This window comes from Leptonychotes weddellii, chromosome 5, assembly GCF_054177405.1.
Source record: "Leptonychotes weddellii isolate Sample4059 chromosome 5, ASM5417740v2, whole genome shotgun sequence".
Classification (NCBI taxonomy): domain Eukaryota; kingdom Metazoa; phylum Chordata; class Mammalia; order Carnivora; family Phocidae; genus Leptonychotes; species Leptonychotes weddellii.
In genome coordinates, this window is record NC_138373.1 from 157238529 (window position 1) to 157257679 (window position 19151).

A 19151-nucleotide genomic window follows, 5' to 3' on the forward strand; every position below is an offset into this window, starting at 1 on the left:
TTAAAAAGACCAAAAACCACCCCGCACCCACGCTCTTTGTATTCTGTGGTTAAACCCAGGACCGAGTTGACCGGATTATGTATAGAGATTATAACCGGACAGCACGAAATAGGAGAGGGAGACAGACTCTCGTCGCCCAGCAACCCATCGTCATTTCAGATGTCGGGGCCCACCCCCGATGTGGGAGGTGCGTCCCCTCTACCTGGTTTACGCCCCGCATTCACCTGCAATGCAGGGATCACCATGCCCGCTGCCCGGAAACAGAAACCGGGGCTCAGCAGGCCAAGGCACCCACGCCCCGGCTCGCGGCCGGTCAGGGAAGGCGCCCCGGCCCCGGGAGGCCACGTGGGGGGCGGCCCACGACACTGGGCTGCCCCTCTAGCTGGTATTTGGTCAGTTTTTAAGTCACACCGACCGACCACCACACGGTTACAGGAAGCGGTGCCCGAGGTGGGGCAGCAGCTTCGGCGGCAGCGGCCTGGGCCTGGGGGCCCGCGAGCGCACGTACTGAGCTTCGCCAGCAGCTCCTGGAGGGCCTGCAGCCACAGGTGACACAGAGGCTCCTCGGCACAGCAGAAGGTGACCTGCGCCCACTTCCAGCGGCGGCGGCGGGCTCTCTTCACACAGTGCACTGCAAGACAGAGCGGGCCGTCAGGGCGCAGCCTCGCACCCACGCGCGCGCTCCCGCCGCCTGGCCGGGGAGCCACTTCCAGGGCATTCGGAAAAAGACCTACTTCTCAGTCCTTTTAACCCATATAAAAAACAAAAAAACAAAGAAAGTAAGAAACGAGATGATCAAAACATTAACTAAAAGTCGGTCTTGGAAAAAATTACATAAGGGAGTTTCTAAAAGATTAAAAAAAGGAGACACTGAGCTTGTCAAACAAGTGACGAAAAAGTCGCCTTTTCATTGCGTGAAATCGGTGAAGACGGGGGAGGGAGTTCGCGCCCTCACCTGTGAAAGCGAAGGGCTTTTCCATCTTCTGCCATTTTCCGCTGCTGGAGCGTTTCCCGTGAGTGTCTGTTTCTTCTACAGTGATGATCTCAGAAATAGGCACAGAGCAAGCATCTGTAAAGACCACATCCTCACATCAGATGAATTTCATAGAATTCACGTGAGTACAAGAAGTCCATCCCAAAAGGCTGGGACCGTTCTGCTTTAATATTCTCATTAGGCATCCCAAAGTACAAAGAAAATCATATGCAGTTTTTAAATTCAGAGCTAAATACATTTGGGAAACTCAATGTTATCAGAAGATGGGACCGTTTATCCAACAGAGTCACCAAATGTAGACTGCCAACTTTTCAAATCATCTGCTCAGCTGACTTTTCCAGGCCGGCTACCGTGCTAAATTTGGGCAAAGATGTTTAAGACACTGTCTGTCCTTAGTCTGGCTCAGGAATCCAAGTGGGAAGGAAGAACATGGCGAGCCTTGGGACAGACAGGACCCAGGACCGCGTGTGCCCCGGAGAGTCAGGGCCCCACCGAGGCGGAGGCCAGGGGAGGGCAGGGGCTCTGGGAAGGCCTGGGGTTCCCGTCAGATGTGGGAAGCCCTGCATGGGCCTGGGGGCGGACAGCGGCCCATGTTGTCCACTGCGGGAAGCCCAGGAGGAGGCCACTCCGCGGAGCTGCCCGGATGGCAGAGGCAAGCCGGGCCCCAACACGGCTGGGGGCCAGGAAGCGGAGACCCAGGGCAGCGAGCCCCCGTCTACACAGGCCACATTCTGGAAGCGTGTCCGCGAACTGCTGTTAGGATTTCCGATCTATTTTTACATAGAAGAGCATTGTAAGCTGTGGTTTGGTCCCAGGTTGGCTGTAAGACCTGCCATGGAGCTGAAGTGCTCTGCTTCAGTAACAGCTCGTAGAAACCCCTGCTCTGGCACCTTGGCAGCCTCACATGGTCTGGAGGTCACTACCTGCGGAGGTCACCTAGGACCCGGATGGGCATGGGCCTCCAGGGAGCCTTGGCAGGCGGGGAGGGGACGGTGCCCAACAGGGTCAGACTGGCCAGGAGCAAGGGGAAGGGATACTCTTCCAGAGGAACCAGAAGTGGGCTTCAGAGGACAGCGTGGGCTCTGGCGCACCGGGGTGGGGGGAAGGCTGGGGGGTGCGGCTCGGGGCCCTCAGGGAAGCTGGTCACCGAGGGCTCCCTCCAGGGCACCCTGCCTTCTCCTCCCGTAGCAGCCTCTGCTCAGGGCGGCCACGTGGGCTCCCCGCCACCAGCTCCCATCCCACAGCCTGCCCCCCCAACATCCTCCTCGATTCGTGGGGCACCGGCCTGCCTCCTTGGAGCCGCACCGAGTCCGCACCAGCGTTTCCTGGCCCTCCGCCCCGTCTCCTGGGGAAGAGCTGTCCGGTGTCTGCGTCTGGGGCACCGAGCAGGGCCAGGATGAGTCAGGGATCCGCCTCAGGATCACACGCTCACACGGTGATCTCAGACCCCTGAGAATAAATGTCAGGATCTCCCGCACCCCTGGGCAATCGGTACACTTGGGCCTGTCTGATAAGAAACAGCCAGGAGGTTATTACGATAAGCTAAGTGTGCACAATAATTAGGAGTGATATGCTTCTCAATATTCAAACAAAACGACGGACTACTTTAAGAAACTGCACGAGAGACGAACACAATAGTCATATTACGCCATTAAATTAGTAGAAGTTACACATGACTCACGGGATAACCCACTTAAGAGAGTCTACAAATTAGTAATTCCTAACCTTGCTAATTTGGTTTGACAGACTCGAAGAACCGAACGAGGACGCGTGAGATGTCAGGAGGCCTCACGCCCTGCTCCCCAGTGCCGCGCCCAGTGCTGTGGTCCCCCCGAGTCCTGCACGCAGGCTCACCCGTGACATCGCATGCGGCCAGGACCACATCCTGAGAGCCCTGCAGCCCCCGCTCACTGGGGTCCCCACCGGGCGCTGGACGCCAATCCTGCCGCTGAGGGAGTGCGTGGAGGCGATGTTGGGGTGCAATGCACAGGAGGGGTGCGCACTGAGGGGCTGGAGGGGGGGCTCAGGGTCTGAGCAGAGACGGCAATGAGGCCGGGACAAGCCGCTCAGAAGCTGGCCTGGCAGAGAAGCAGAAGCCGAGGGAGGGACGAGGTGGAAGCATGGGACGGAGGGACGGAGGCTTGTGACTTCGAGGCTGATGGAGCTTTCACGCGGGTGAGCTCAGGGGGCTCCGGGCAGAGGGAGGCCTGGGCTGACGCGGGTCTGCTCCTGCGTAACCGAAATTTGGGGGACAGGACAGGGGACACGACAAGGGAGGGACTCTGGGATGAAGCTTCGTGTCTTCCGCTACAGTCAGCCTACCCAGAGCGTCCTCTATCCTTGGCTGAGAACAAGACAAACCCATGGAAGCAGGACGTGCTATTTCCCATGCGCAGGAAGGCAGAGAACTGTCTTCTCTAAAGAAGGATCGAGATGAGCAGGGAAGCAAAAATCTCTACTATCTGAAGAATGTCAGGAAGAGAGTGCCGCGTCTGGTCTGGGGGCTGCCCTCGCAGGAGCATAGGAAGCTTGATGGACGGGGACAAAGACGGGGACAGGAGGACGGGGACTCGGATGGGGACGGGGATACAGATGGGGACACGGATGCGGAGGCTTCAGGGCCGGGCACTCCTTTCTTTTCTAGTTCACTGCACATGTGCAAATCATGAGCAGAAGGCCCTATTTGTCAAAACTCTCCTCTCTAATTAGGAGGCAAAGAACTCCACCAAGAATCTGAGGAGACGGACAGCAAGCCCCTGCAGGACACAGAACATGTTACCCGGCGTCCATCAGTCTCCTCCGAGGCCAGGGTCTGGGGGCAGCAGTGGGGACCGCCTGAGGTCCTCCGAGGGTAAAGTGCAACCACCCTGTGCCCGCCTCCTCGTGCTGGCCTGAGGGGCCTCCGGGAAGGACAGCGTGTGTCGTGTGAACACGCCAAGCACAAGCAGGAACAACAGTACATTAGTGCATGTACAGAAAACGGAGGAGTGTCTTGCAGAGAGTTAACAGTGGGAATTTGGAGGCACTTCCGTTTCCTACACGATATTAGCATTTCTCTGTCATTTGCCTGCATTTTGCATGACCTTGCACTGCGTGTGAGACTAGGAAAAAAAGAAGGGTCTTCTGGAAAAGAGCAGGCAGGGACATGAGAGGTCAGATGTCCTGTCGTAAGGAAAGGTTACTTCCAGGCCACATTGGACCTGGCTGGTGGCCATGTTGTTGGACAGGGCTCCCCAGACGAGGACGCGGGGGCCCAGGGCACATGCTGGTCCATCCTGCAGGCTGCCCCCCCACCCAGCCCCGCCATCAGGGGCGCAGTCGCCCTGACCCGGGCCAGAGTCTGTACTTTCCTTGCTGACGCACCACGCATCTTTCCGGTGAAATCACCCTTGGATCTTACTCCTCATCACTGCCTTCTTCAAGCTGATAGCGGCCCCGTCTGCAGAGGGAGCAGCGGCCGAGGCTCACGGGAGTCACCTATCACTTTATAAAAGTAACAACCTGACACCTCTTTTTAAAAACCTCCTAGTGCAGTACGCGTCTGGACCAGACAGGTTTCTCCAACGGACAGAAAGACGCTGCAAACCACAAAACTCCCCGAGACCGGGGCTTCTCACCGGAACCACGGGCACCTCTTCGTGGTGGGGCCATCCTGGCCGTTGCTGGATTTGGACAGCATCCCTGGGCTCCAGCCACGAATGCCGGGGGCACCCCAACATTGCCGGACACCGGCCAGTGTCTCCTGGGGGCACCGTCCCCAGCAGAGGACCACTGCCCTAGGGGATCACTGTGCTAAGCAACCTGTTCTTTACACAGAAAACACAGAAGGAAACTAAGGCCGGTCTTGGGGGCACAGGGGAAAGGTGGGTGTCCTACACGTGTGTGCGTCTGCCTCACACCCAACCTTCTATATCTGAACCTATCTTTTCTGGTTTGCTGCCCCTTTCCAGAAGCTTCCTTCCCTGCTGATCCCCAGCCTGCAAAGAGTGCTCCATCCTCGTGCTCATTTGCTCAGCTACCAAGGAGTCCTGCCTGACTGCTTCCCTGCCTCAGGGTGGCTCCCAGCCTGACCCCCCCGCCCCCCGAGTGCACAAAGATACAAATGTGGATGTGGCATCGCTCTGTTTGAACCTTTCGTGGGGACATCCCGCCGCTCACCACGCAGGTTAATCAACACCCCAGGCTCAGGGGCTGGGGGGCTGTCCGAGCCCCTCCCACCACCCACCTTCCTGGCAAAGCCTGCAGGCCCCAGTGCGCTGTCAGCCGCCCCCCGGACCTCCCCCGGTTCTTGTCCCGGCGCCCGCGCGCTGCCCCGAAACGGCAAACACTCAGAACAACTATCGGAATAAATAAGCACCGATGCGTCCAGCAGAACTTGGAGATTTTCATCCAGAGTTCAGCCAAATCCTGAAACAGCCTTGTAGGAATGGCACGGTGTTACCAGTATGTTCGTAAAACCTCTCTACGATACTCAGTTACTACACGGAAATGATCTTTTTAGTGGTGATGTAAAACTTCCTGGTCCATCGGGGTGACCGCCACCCCCCTAGCAGGACAGACGGGGGGCACGACCTGACCCGGCTGCTGGTGGCCGGCCACGACCGCATGACAGTCCTCCCGGTCCCTGCTCCGGGGCTGTAGGAAAGAGGAAGTGGGCTTGTGCCCTCTCCTCTCGGCTCAGATAAGATCGCACGAGTCCGCAGCTGCCTGGGCGCCCGGGAGGGCCAGCTCTTCCCAACTCAGGGACGGTTCCCAGGCTGGTGGAGCCCTGCCTCCGCGGGTGGGTTTGAATGGGGTGCCATGGGGGGGTCTCCTCACAAGATTAGAGAGAACAATGGATGCATCATATGTCCCGAGTGCCACCTGACCCCCTCTCAGCAGCCTGTCTGCCAACACAGACCACCCTGCCCGTTCTTCCTGCTCCGAAGGCCCCGTGGGAACTCTCCGGGCTCTGCGTGCTCGCATGCGTGTGTGTGTTCGTGTGCGTGCGTGCATGTGCATTTGTGTGCGCGCGTGTGCGTGTTCGTGTGCACATGTGCGTGTGTGCATGTTCTTGTGCATGTGTGCGTGCGCGTGTGCATGTGTGTTCGTGTGCATGTGTGCACGTGCGTGTGTGGGTGTGTGCACATGTGCGTGTTCGTGTGCATGTGTGCATGCGTATGTGTGCGTGCGTGCGCATGCGTGTTTGTGTGCATGTGCGCACGTGTGCACATGTGTGTTTGTGTGCATGTGTGCGTGCGTGTGCGTGCTTGCATGTGCGTGTTCACGTGCATGTGTGTGTTCGTGTGCATGTGTGCACGTGTATGTGTGCGTGTGTGCATGTTCATGTTCATGTGTGTGCGCGTATGTGTACATGTTCATGTGCATGTGTGTGCGCGTATGTGTACATGTGTGCACGTGTGTGTTCGTGTGCATGTGTGCGTGCGTGTGTGTGCATGTGTGTGCGTGCATGTTTGTGTGCATGTGCGCACGTGTGTGCGCGTGTGCGTGCGTATGTGTGCGTGTGTGCATGTGCGTTTGTGTGTGTGCGCATGTGCATGTGTGTTTGTGTGCATGTGCGTGCGCGTGTGCATGTGTGCGTGCGCGTGTGCATGTGTGCACGTGTATGTGTGCGTGCATGTGCATGCGCATATGTGTACGTGTGTGCATGTGTGTGTTCGTGTGCGTGTGTGCGCGTGTGCGAGCGTATGTGTGCGTGTGTGCATGTGCGTTTGTGTGTGCGCGCATGTGCGTGTTCATGTGCATGTGCGCACGTGTGTGCGCATGTGCGTGTTCGTGTGCATGTGTGCACGTGTATGTGTGCGCGTGTGCGTGTGTGCACGTGCGTGTTCGTGTGCATGTGCCCACGTGTGTGCGCATGTGCGTGTTCGTGTGCATGTGTGCGTGCGCGCATGCGTGTTCGTGTGCATGGGTATGTGTGCGTGTGTGCGTGTGCGTGTTCGTGTGTATGTGCGCGCATACGTGTGCATGTGCGCATGTGCGTGCATGTGCATGTGCACGCAGCCGGGCGAGGGCAAAACACTGCCCCGCCGCGTGATCCAGGTAGAGCGGACCCTGCTGGGAGGTCACCTGTGCATCACCCTGACCTCTGGCCCTCACTGTCCACCTGCTCTCCACCCCGGGGGACGCTGGTCTGTCACACACACACACACAGGACTTGCTCTACGGGACACACTGTGGCTTTGGCCACCTCGTGCCACCAGCCCAGCTCCGTCCCTTCACTAGAGCGTCCCCAGGCCTCCTCGCCTTGGCTCACCTCACAGCCTCGTGCTTCAGAGGGTGACAGAATGTCCCACAAAACCATCAAGAAAACTGACCCACTCATGAGGCTTTGACATAACTTCCACGAAGATATTTTCCTGTCTCCTCACACTGAACTTCCCAAGAACGTGTTGCTATGCCACCAGACAAAAAAGTTTTAAACAAAGGACGCACTCTCGGGGCCTGCTACACTGGGGACACCTGAGCTCAGGGCCGTGAGCAGCGACTCAAAGCCTGGCATTTGAGATGTCTACACCTGCCAGATGAGTCGGTGAAGCTCCAGGAGTTAGCATCCCATCCTGGGCTTGGCCCAACCAACATGCTGAGACAGTTTTAGATACTTAGGAAACGCATCGTCCTGCACGGACAGAAGCGCGCACGTGACCTCACGTGTGTGCAGGGGTAGAAGGCAGACACACCTCTACCTGGTTCCCCCCGCAGGGGCCCTGCACGCACCTCGGGGAATGCTGGAGACCTCCCCCTAGCTGTTCTTTCTCTTCAGGCTGCTATGGTTGCAGTTATTTCTGGTCTTGAAAAGACTTGATTTGGAATCCAGTAGAAACAGACTGTTTTATTGCCCTCTACAGATATTACAGATTTTGAGAAACAGATGTTCAGGCGAAGTTGGTCATAAACACAGAACTAAAGAGAGGCTTGTATTAACGACAACAGACTCTCCCTCCACTTCCAGAGTCAGAGTATTTAAAAAGAAAAACAGTCTAAGTACAGGAAGAGCTATTTGTGTTCAGAGTAAAATGGGGAGACGGGGTGGTGGGTCCTGACACCCAGACAGTCACTGCCAGTTTCTGGGCAGGGAGCGCCCAGGGCAGCGCTGGGTTTGAAGACACAGCCCAGGAACGAGGTAGGGGAATCACAACCGTGTGAGGCAAACACACGTGTTCTGCTACAAGTGTTTTCTTCCTTTCGTCCTCCCCGTACCTGGGACAAGATACAGCCCATCCGTCCAGCGTCGTCAGGATGTGGGCCCTAGTCTAGTTTAGGGTCATGTTGTCGAAGTTTGGGATTGAAATTTTAAGTAGCATCAACTTTTGCAATGCAGTAAAAACTGAGCCAATTCAAAATAAAGTGGGGCGCCTGGGTGACTCAGTCGTTAAGCGGGTGCCTTCGGCTCAGGTCATGATCCCAGGGTCCTGGGATCGAGTCCCGCATTGGGCTCCCTGCTCAGTGGGGAGTCTGTTTCTCCCTCTCCCACTCCCCCTGCTTGTGTTCCCTCTCTCTCTGTGTCTCTGTCAAATAAATAAAATCTTTAAAGAAAGAAAAATACAGGAGAAGAGGCACATGTTCAACCAAATGAGAAAAAGAAAACCACACATTTTGAATACTTATTTGATATTTTTATTTTATACTATTAAACATGTTATAAACCAATCTCGAGATAGGATACTCACTCCTCATCGACAATAAATTCTACCTCTCATCTAACGCGTTACGAATTCCAAAGTAGCATGGAATGAACTGATCGGGTTTTACTGGTTTACAGGTTTACGTGTGTAACGCACACATAACTTGCTTGGGATGTCAAGTCCGTTCTACTCAGACTCACATGGAGACCGCCACTGTCCCTCAGACAGACCGCCAGACACACACACACACACCCAGGGTCTCCCCCATTTTCCAGCCCAAACTCTGCCCGCTCAGCACCCCCACCACCGGCGCCCCTGCCCTGTCCGTGATCACTGGACACACGCACACACAGGCACACACCCAGCTGCTGTTCTGCCTCCCTGCTAGGTCACAGAGCCCCGAGGATGGGCCTGCCTCTGTGTGTCCCCATGGGCCACCGCCTCATGGGGGCCTGGCGCGCCCCCGCTGTGGGATGCATGTAATAGCAGTAACAATCCCAGCCGTTGTGAGTGCAGGTCTGTGCTAAATTTATAAGTGCAGATAATCCTCACGACGACACGAGGGTAAGTATGATCCTCGCCTTACAGATGGACTCAACAGGAGACTTCACACATCCCCACTTCTCTGGGAAGTCAGACAACTCGTCCAAGCCCCAGATGGTGAGCGGCAGGCCCAGAACTGACTTTGGCAAATCGACTAAAACACGTTCCTCTCCACTGCCCCTGCCCTGCCCGCACCTGGTCCCGAAGGGCCCGCACCTCAACCCCAGGGCCCGAGACAGGCCACAAGGGGTGCACGTGAATAGCCACAAACCATTCAGAAATTGGTGAAAAGATTTTTTTTTAAACAATAATCAGGCAGCAAGTACAGCACACTGTGTTCGAGTATCTTTAATTTTGAAGGACTTAAACTTTCATTTGTAAGAATATCCTTATAAATACTACACTAGGGTAGGTCATTTTGTTAGGTTTTGTACGTTTTATAAAGAATCCTTCTTCTTAGAATGCGGCTGCCACAAGTCTCCCCCCGCTCTCCCTAGCAGACCTCAGCCGGACTTAGACACGCCTCTGTGTGTTCAAGCTCACGGTGACGTCTTGTAATAACAATAAAGCAATCCCTTTTAAGGGCCACTGGTACTAGTTCAAATATTACAATTAATACAAACTCAGAAAAATGTTCTCATGTAATAAAGTCCTTCCCAAAAATGGTCTGAAATGTTGCAACCAAATCTCAGCTGAAAGTGCGAGCGCTTTGCTGACAACGGGTACACTTCCCCTGTGCTCCCCTTCACGAGGAGGGGGACTTGTGCTGCCCAGCAGTTAACCCCCCGATAAAGGTGAGGACCGAATGGCCACCACAGTCCAGCAAAGCCACCGGTGATGCCTGGGAGACCCGGCTCTGCAGCAATCTGGGCAGAGCCAGCCAGGGACAGCTGCAAGCACTCTGCCTTCTGCTGTCTCCCTTGTCACGTCTGTGCTGTACGCCCTTCTGTGCTCGTCATGACCTGCTCAGACTGAACTTGCTCCACAATCATGACTCAGATGAGAAACAGTGCCTGCCGACAATCAGCTTTCCTGCTCCAAGTTCCTGGACGAACCTGAGTGCCCACAGCGGCCTCGTGTCCAACAGGAGAGGGACTTAGTATGTCATGAGGATGGTACATGCGCATGAGTACACACACACACACACACACACACACAAATCGGCTGGGGTCAAGACGGTTGGAGCATGCCACTCCGCAGGGCCCCCAAAGACACCCAGGAGGCCTGACACGGGACCAGAACAAAAACACAATCAAGGGCACAGTTCTGTTCCACAACACAATGTCACACACCAGAGCCCTGTGCAGGAGGGAGGAGATGGGGTAGGCCAGGATTGGACCGATGCACACCCCCTTCCCGCACCCAGTGGTGTGGCCTGATGTGCTGGGTCAAAGTCTGAGCCTTCTGTGTGCTCAGGAGGCAGGTGATGGTAAGGAAAAAAGAAGACGGAGATTTAAAAACATGATTCAACCATATGTGGTCTAAATTCACTTCAAATCTAACAATGGAACAGGTAGAAAGTAAAAGGATGGAAAAGACATGTCACGCAAACATTAATCAGAAGAAAGCAAGAGTTCGGGTGCCTGGGTGGTCAGTTGGTTAGGCTTCTGACTCTTGATTTCAGCTCAGGTCATGATCTCAGGGTCGTGAGATCGAGCCCCTCGTCAGGCTCTGCACTTAGCTCAGAGTCTGCTTGAGATTCTCTCTCTCCCTCTCATTCTGTCCCTCCCCCTCCACTTGTGTATGTGTGTTTATGTGTGCGTGTTTGCTCTCTCTGAAAGGAAGGAAGGAAGGAAGGAAGGAAGGAAGGGAGGGAGGGAGGGAGAAAGAGTGGCTTGTTAACAGATAAAGCAGTCCTCAGAACAAAGAAAGCTACCAGAGACAGAGACGGACATTACATAATGAAAAAGGGTGAACCCCAAGTGAAGCCATAGCAATCCTGAACACGTATGCATCAAACAACAGAGCAGGAAAATACATAAAGCAAAAATTTATAGAACTACAAGGCAAAATAGAGAAGTCCACAATTATAGTTGGAGACTTCAATAATCAATAGAACAAGTACACAGATCAACAAGGATATTAAGAACCAACACCATCATCAACCAACAGGATCCATCACATTTCTCCAAGAACAACAGGATACGTATCACACTCTATCAAGTGACTATGAGACATATAGCACTATAGGCTACATCAGTTCAACACATTCCTTCTGTTCTTAAGTTACTTCACACTCTGGGGGATGTAGACAGGTTTGTGTGAAACTGGTCAGAGAGAAAGGAATTGGACCAATTCTGATGCCTGAGCCCAGTCTGCAAATGGATATGCTATCCCTCAGAGGGAGGATGGGCTTTCTGCTTACAGACCAGTGCATGATGGGACCAGAACCTAAATGGGTGTGTTTCCCAAATTGCAGTGTCAGTTTTTCCAGATGACCAGATTTGTTTGCTTGCTTGTTTTGAAGGTCAAAATATTTTTAGTCATCTGGATTAGCTGCTTTTACAATACATCACATGGTTATTCCCTCTTCACAAATAATGATTTAGAACAGGGTCAGCAAGCTGCAGGCCAAATCTAGCCAGCTGTCTGCTTTTATAAATAAAGTTTTATTGGCACACAGACACATGAATTCATTTACATACTGTCTGTAGCTGCTTTTATGCTAAAACAGCAGAGTTGAGGAATTGTGACCCACAAAGCCTAAAATATTTGCTAGCTGGCCCTTTAAGAAAATGTTTGGAGGCATGTTTTAGAGTAACAGATAGAAGTTAACCTTGAATAACCTCAGAAAAATCACAATGTTTCTGACCATGCTGGGCTACGGCTAAATCAGGGAATCTGATAATAACGGTGGCAGGTGGCAAGTGCCCGAGGCAGCACCACAGGAGTGTCTACTCTTTCCGGCATCTGCTAAGACCGCAGGGGCTGAGCGCCTCTTCCTACAAGGGCTCTCACCCAAATCTGGAGAGATTCTCTTCTTTTCTGGAAAAGGTAGATAGGATTGCCATTTATTCCCTATTCAGATGTACTGAGATTTCTCCCTATCAGAACATGCAGGTCAGAGCTTTATATAATCTGACTATCTGCATTACTTGCGGCTTCAGAATGGGGTATTAATAAGACTTCCACGGGTCACGTCGGATGAGCGTTCGGTACGCGGCACTTTAGGATCTGCGGTGCTACTCTTTGGGACTGTGGAGAATTTGTGGGCTTTGCACAAACTAGTCACTCCTGATGGTTTCAAACCCACGCCCCTTCAGAGAAAAGCAAGGGTGCTTAACAGCAAACAGAGCAAGAGATCCCTGGACGCCCCTCCCACCGCCTTCCCCTGCAGGGGCTGTGGGACCTGCAATGCCTCATGCCCTCTCCCCTCGCTGCTTGATGGGGGAGCTCCGGAGAATGGGGACGAGCTGACACTGGAGTCTGCCCTCCGAGAGAATGCAGGGTAGAGAAGACAAATACATACAAAAATTTAAAAAGCAAAAGTCACAACACAAAGCAGAGAGAAACAGAGCTATACAAAACTCAGAGGAAGAAGGCTGCTGAAGGGCAAAGCCCCAGCAGGGCTAAACCTGGAAGGAGGGTAGGATTCGAACCTGGGACAGGAGGAAAAGCGTCTGGCAGGGAAGCCGCGCTGAATCAGAAGGCAGCAGGTGGGGCGGCTACCATGGGTCCAGATCACGGAGGCCGAGTGCGAGCCACGCACCTGCAACAGGACGCCTGTGGGGCCAGCGGGCGGCGCGTGTGGAAGAACTTTCTAGCAGAGCCTCTGTGCCGCTGCACCCAGCGGGCTCCTTCCTGCACGGGGCCACTCTAGAAGGGCTCAGGGTGCTCTCCGGACTTCTGATCCCACAACCAGGGTTCAGCCATCACAGGACTGTTCTGAGGAGGCGACAGAGAAGGAGAAAGACGGAAAGGGGAGGCCCAGAGGCGGGCGGTGGCAGAAGGCATCGGAAGCCGTGTGCGGAGAAGGAGAAGCACGTGCGCGGGGGATGGCGACAAGAGGCGTGCGTCGTGACCCCGGGGCAGGACGCGGGAGAAGCAGAGGCGGCGGGAGGCACCCAGGCCCAGGAGCGAAGCAGAGAAGCCGCTGCTGACCGGTCTGAGCCACTGGCCGAATCCAGCGCGGAATCGGGTGTCGTTCGAGACTTGGAACCAGAGCTCAAGAGAAGTCACGAAGCAGAGCAAAAGCCGTAGGCCCACATGGTGCTGATACTCGGCCCGTGAAGTCAGCCCAAGACCGTAAGAGCGAAGAGCGCCTTATTCTGGCCCAATCTACACGTTCGAGAAACACATGCTGAAGGCAGAAACCGACTGCATTCCATAAGAGAGCCCGCATGCCAAAGTCTGGGCTAGTGGAGAAGCAGCAGAAATCGGGCGAGGAGAGGAAAGCAAGCACTATCACGATAGCAGAGTGTCTTAACAAACACATGGAAGACGCCCTTCTAAACTGCGAAAGACCCTTCCTAGATACCAGTGTTCTTCCTTGACACAGAGGATCAAATAGGGTCGATGGGCCAAATGATAGATCCTTTTTTAAAAAACACTGTCAAAATATTGCCAGATTAATGTCCCAAACCAGCTTGTCGCAAGCTGCTCCGCCCTCCACGCTGCTTTGGTTTCAGGATCTCCCCAGACACTCATCACCCATCCTTGAATTGTGTTCTTCTGTGAACAGCCTGTATGTATTCTTTGCAGTGGATTTTTAAAATCAATTTTGTTTTGAGAGAGAAAGAGTGTGTGTGTGCAGGGAGGGGCAGAGGGAGAGGAAGAGAGAGAGAATCTTAAGCAGGCTCCACGTCCAGTGCAGAGCCTCATGAGGAGCTAGAACCCACGACCCTGAGAACACGACCTGAGTGGAAATCAAGGGTCAGACACATAGCTAACTGTGCCACCCATGTGTCCCTAAATCCATTTTTCTGTGTCCAAAATGTTTTCTTAATTTTAATCCTTTGACTGTCATATTTGTTGCAAATATCACTGCCATCATCTTTTAAATTATGGAGCCTTACCAAAAAAACTGTAAGATTTTTATTTATTGAAATAATCTAGATTTTTCTTTTTGTATAGATTCCATCTTGGTTAGTGAGGTCTTCCCATATTCCAAAATTATAAATTATCCTCTGTTTTCTTATACTAATTTATCTTTACATGAAAATCTTCAATCCATCCAATTCTGATTTTGAGGAACTTTTATATCATCAATAAATAAAAAAAGCATTTGTAGTGTTCATGTAATAAAAGATTGCACAACCAAGAAAAATCACGTCTTAAGACATGAGCTTTCTTATGCTAGCTTTCGACTCCTAAATATGCATCCAAGAGAAAAGAAAGCATATGCCCCCAAAAGGACTTGTACGCAATGATCAGTATCTTTATTCATACAGCCAAACACTGGAAATGGTCCCGAAGTCCATCAAGTGAATGGATAAACAAACTGGTTTTCTCATACAATGCAGTATTACTTTGTGACAAGGAAGAACCAACCACTGATACATGATGAACTGCAAAAAGATTAAGTGAGATAAAGAAGCCAGAGACAAGAGCACATACTGCATGACTGCACTTACAGGAAATTCTATTAGAGGTCGTCGACTCCATTCCTGGTGATGGAGCTGTGCAGAGATGCAGAGACGGAGGGATGGAGCTCGGGAGAAGGTTCTGGGCTGGTTTGAATGTCCTGTATCTTGATGGGGTGTTGCTTAGGCAGGTGCATATATTTATCAAAATTCACCAAACTATACCCTTAAAATGTGTGGATTCTACTGCCTGCAAATTATTCCTCAATAACGCTGACTTTATTTATTTTTTGAGGATTTTATCTATTTGAGAGAGAGAGAGAGAGAGCGATCGCGAGCACGCATGCCCATGTGCACACACGAGCTGCGGGGAGGGGCAGAGGAAGAGGGACAAACAGACTCCCTGCTGAGCAGGGAGCCTGATGCAGGGCAGGACCTTGGGATCATGACCTGAGCCAACATCAGACATCAGACGATAAAGCTGATGGTAAAAAGTCACGTTTTAAGTGAGTAAATAGCACCCTGGAAAACACTCTGCAGTATGTTTCCCTAACTCTTCTTTCATGCATGTTTACACAGACAAAAACACCAAATAGTAGTCACTGCTTAAGGGTGAGACTAAGGGTGAATTCTATGTACCTGCTTTTCTGTCTGTGTTTTCACAGGTGGTATTAGAGACGCTGTTTATAAACACAGCCGTGACCTGGCCAAGGAGCTCACCACCAGCCGCGGGGCATTCCAGGTGGGGCTGGTGGAAGGGAGGGGGGGGTCCTCCTTCAACGATGGAGCCTGGGCCGCAGTGTCTACCCCCGTGACCCCTCCACCCCGGACACACGCACACACGCACGCACACTCCTGCCAGCCCCGACCCTGAAAGAACGCATTCAGAGCCTGAGGGTACAACCCAGATGTAGCTACAGTCTGTTTCAAGTTCAACTAGCACAACCCACTTTGAGCCAGGACGCCTCTGCGGAGTTTCCTGTTTTCGGTCGGCTTTACTTCCGACCAGGCCGGCACCCAGGGGCACTGGCTCTCACCGCATCCTTAGGGACAGGGCGGCCCTCCCTGGGACCAGAAAACCCTGCCCCTCCCAATTCCTCGTCCTAACTTGTCTCTCCAACACCGAGCCACGTTGACCCGCAGAGCACAGGCCTGGAGTAAAGAACAGCTCCCCTGGGCACATCTTTCGCCTCTGTGAGCAATTCCAGTTTTTGTGTCTGAAAACGGCAGTGATATTCTCGAGACACAGGAGGGTCAGATGACATAACCCGAGTGGCCGCACCCCGCCCAGTGCACACGGTGGCCCTGAACCCCTTCTCTGACCCCCTGCTGCGGCATGACCAACGCACTCCTTCCCCATCTGTCCCTAGGAGCCAACTGAATGAAATGTCCCGTGGGCTGGTCCACGTCGGCCCTGCTGACCCTCCTGATCTCCAGCGTGCAATCATGTCCCACGGGCCTGCTTCCTTTTGGGGGTGCAGAGTAATGGGGAAACCCCAAAGAGCTGGTGCAGCCCTCTCTGCGCCGCTCACCATGCTCTGCACGGTGCTGGGAAGCACAGGGCGTGACGAGAACAGGACCCTTCCGGGAGGAGGCCCACCGGCCCGGGCTGCGCAGCCCTCGGCCTCTCCAGGGAGGGAACCAAGCTCTTGGTTGAGAAGCTCCGGCTGAGCCCCCACCGAAGTGCCTCCACGGTGTATAGAAGCCAAACCACCAGCATCCCAAGAAAGAGGACTGGCAGCCGTGGCAGTGAGCACCAGCAGAGGCAAGCAGGCCCGCAAGGCCCCGCGTCGGGCGACCAGAAACCACTGGGCGCCGGCAGAGGGCGCCCACACTGAAAGCAGGCACTGAGGGACTTCCCACCCGGACAACCCACAGGGGTGGGGTGCTGATGCCCGCGGGAGGCCACACCGCCACTGGCTGGCTTGGGACCCACCAAGCTCGCGGCTGGACCACGGGGGGGGCAGTGACTTAAACTCACCGTAGCTGAGTCTCCCCAGCAGTAAAGTATGGGAACAGCTACCCCGCAGGGGTCTTGTGCGGATGTGACACAGAACAGCCCCATCCTGGAGCCCCGAGATGGACAGAACAGCTCAAAGCCCTTGGGGCCAGGCCAGGCATGCGAGGGCAAGAGCGAGACAGAGGGCCCTGGTGGGTGGTGCCAGGAGGCCCGAGGGTGAGATCTGAGGCAAGACATTTCTCCCAAAGGGACCTCAGGAAGATCACACGGCAGTAGACTCTCAGCCACCCCGTCACAGAAAGGCTCTCTGCAGAGGCCGGAAACCAAGTGCTGGTCTTGGGTCGGAGGCCACCCTTGATCTTGGCCCCGCCTACGTTTCAGCTCTGCCCACCCCTCCTGCAACCCGCTGAGCCTCACAACCTCAGCGTCGGGAAGCACCCGCAGCACCCTGACCATCCCCAAGGCGTCTAAAAGGCACCCCAAACTCTGCCCAGGAGAGAATCCCGACCTCTGCAACACCCACCCCCAATAATTAAAACAATGAATCCCCAAGTCTCCTGCCGTGACTTCAATGGACTGCAAACCTGGACCATGCTCCCCTCACTCAGCTTCTGCATTTTAAGCAGACCCCGCTGTGCTCACCCCTACTCCTGCCCCGACTGGGTCAGCAGCCTCCCCACTGCACTCCCTTGCACTTCCTCTGTTCACTCTGCAGGGATCCTTTAGGAAGGTGGAGCTGGATAAAGCCCTCCTGGGGGCTCCCAGGCACTCACAGAAAAAGAGAAGTCCCACCTCAGCCTCCGGGATCCATAGGGCCCCATTTCCTCTCCCCCACCTCCTGGCTGGTCTTAGGGCCCTTGCGGTGCTTCCCAACTGCACCACCTCTCCCCTTGTGCACGGTCCCTCCAGGTCTGCCGTCAAATGTGGCCACCTAAGGGAGGGCTGCTGGCTGCCCCTGGACCACAGCCACCTGCCTCCACCTGTCAGGTGTTCTCCTCAGACATACATGTCTCTGCACTTGCACTCCTCTGTCTCCCTTCCAGGAAAATGATCCATTTCGGCAGGGACTCTGCCATGGCACTAAGCCCAGGATAGGATACCACCGCACCCTCCCAACAGGCCCTCTATAAAAACCTGCACAAGACAAGTGAATGAAGTGAAACCCACCCACACTGGTCAGCCCTGGGCTTCCTCTGCCTTGGAAGCCTCTCCCCTTTCCCACTGTCCAACACCCCTTGGGGAATCCTCCTCCCTCCTTCCCAGGATCAAATGACATCTCCTTCATCAGCCTCCTCCCATCCCTCTGCCAGCAGACAGCTCTGCCCTGGAGCCCCTGGCCCCTTCTCCTTGGGGAGAGAGCGTCCCTTGGGCCGGGTGTGTCCTTTCCATTTTTACCCAAATTACACTTCTTCAAATCGGGAGGGCCTCTGAAGGTCATGTGTCCAGCCTGTTGTACCAAAATCAACTCCCGACCGCGCCCCCCGGAGCACACCCCAGACGGAAGGTCGAGAGCCCCTTCCTCCTCTTTACAACAGGAATCCCCTACCCTGCAGGGCTGCCTCTCTGTTTGGCGCCCCCGCTAAAGAAAAGCGTCCGTCCTTGGTTTAAACCGAAACCGAGTGCAGGGCGCCCACACCCCTCGGGATCCATCCGTGACCGATCTCATCCAGAAGGTGCCCTTCAGGTCCCCGGGGGCCGGTCTGCGCGATGCAGCCGCGACCAGGCGACACCGCCCGGCCCGAGGCTCGCCCGCCCGGGGCGCATCCGCGCAGGGGACCGCGGGCGCCGGATCTCCGGCCCTCCCCGCCGGCACCGCCCCGACTCGCCCTTTGTCACCGGGTCCCCGGAGCGCACATCCCCCCCCCCCCGGGTGCCGGGCCGCGTTCGTGCCCCCTCCCCGGCTTCCCGGCCGAGCCCGCGGGCCGCGGCGACACTCACCTGCGCCGGGGGCGCCGGCTCCGGGCCCCGGACTCCGCCACCAGCGCAGCAGCGCCCGCGCGGGGTCCAGACTCACGGCGCAGCGCTGCCGCTTCACCCACAGCACCGAGCGCAGCGGCTCCTCCGCCCCCATCGCGCCCGTCGCCCGCCGGCGCCGCCTGCTCTGCCGGGCGCAGCACGGGGCGGGGGCACGGGGCGCCGGCGCGGACGCCAAGGGGCGGGCGCGGGACCGTTAGCGGCCCCGGGAGCCCGGGCGGCGGCGGCGGCGGCGGCGGCGGCGGCGCGGGGCGCGAGGGGCGGGCGGGGCGGGCGGGGCGCGCGGCGCTGCGTCACCCCGTACGCAGGGCGGCCGCGGGGGACGCGGAGGGGGCCGGCGCGGGGGTGGGGTTGAGGAGGGGGCCGGGGCGCGAGCGGGGCGGGGGGGCCGGGAGCAGCAGGGTTGGGGGGCACCGAGGAGGGGTCGGCTGGGGGGAGACAAGGGGCTCGGCGCGGGCCCGAGGAGGGGGCGGGGGGGTGCGGGGAGGGTGCGGGAGTCGGGCCGCGCGGACCCGGGGCGCTGTCCCGGGATC

The 19151-nt window shown here is 55.5% G+C and overlaps 1 protein-coding gene across 3 annotated transcripts in view; it reads right to left on the reverse strand.

Annotated features, from left to right (window-relative positions):
- The window catches only part of CERK (ceramide kinase), a 40735-nt gene extending 21891 nt beyond the window's left edge, over window positions 1-18844 (reverse strand). Inside the window, exons 1-3 of one of the 3 annotated variants that reach the window (XM_081822661.1) lie at window positions 18583-18843; window positions 956-1069; window positions 509-631 (exon numbers count right to left, since the gene is read on the reverse strand). In XM_081822661.1, coding sequence (XP_081678787.1) covers window positions 509-631; window positions 956-1069; window positions 18583-18715 — 370 coding nt within the window. In that variant the 5' untranslated portion in view covers window positions 18716-18843. Of the gene's footprint in view, window positions 1-508; window positions 632-955; window positions 1070-18582 lie in introns of those variants that run through there. The other 2 variants (XM_081822662.1, XM_081822663.1) reach the window with 2 other exon arrangements.
- Window positions 18845-19151: the final 307 nt, after the last annotated feature.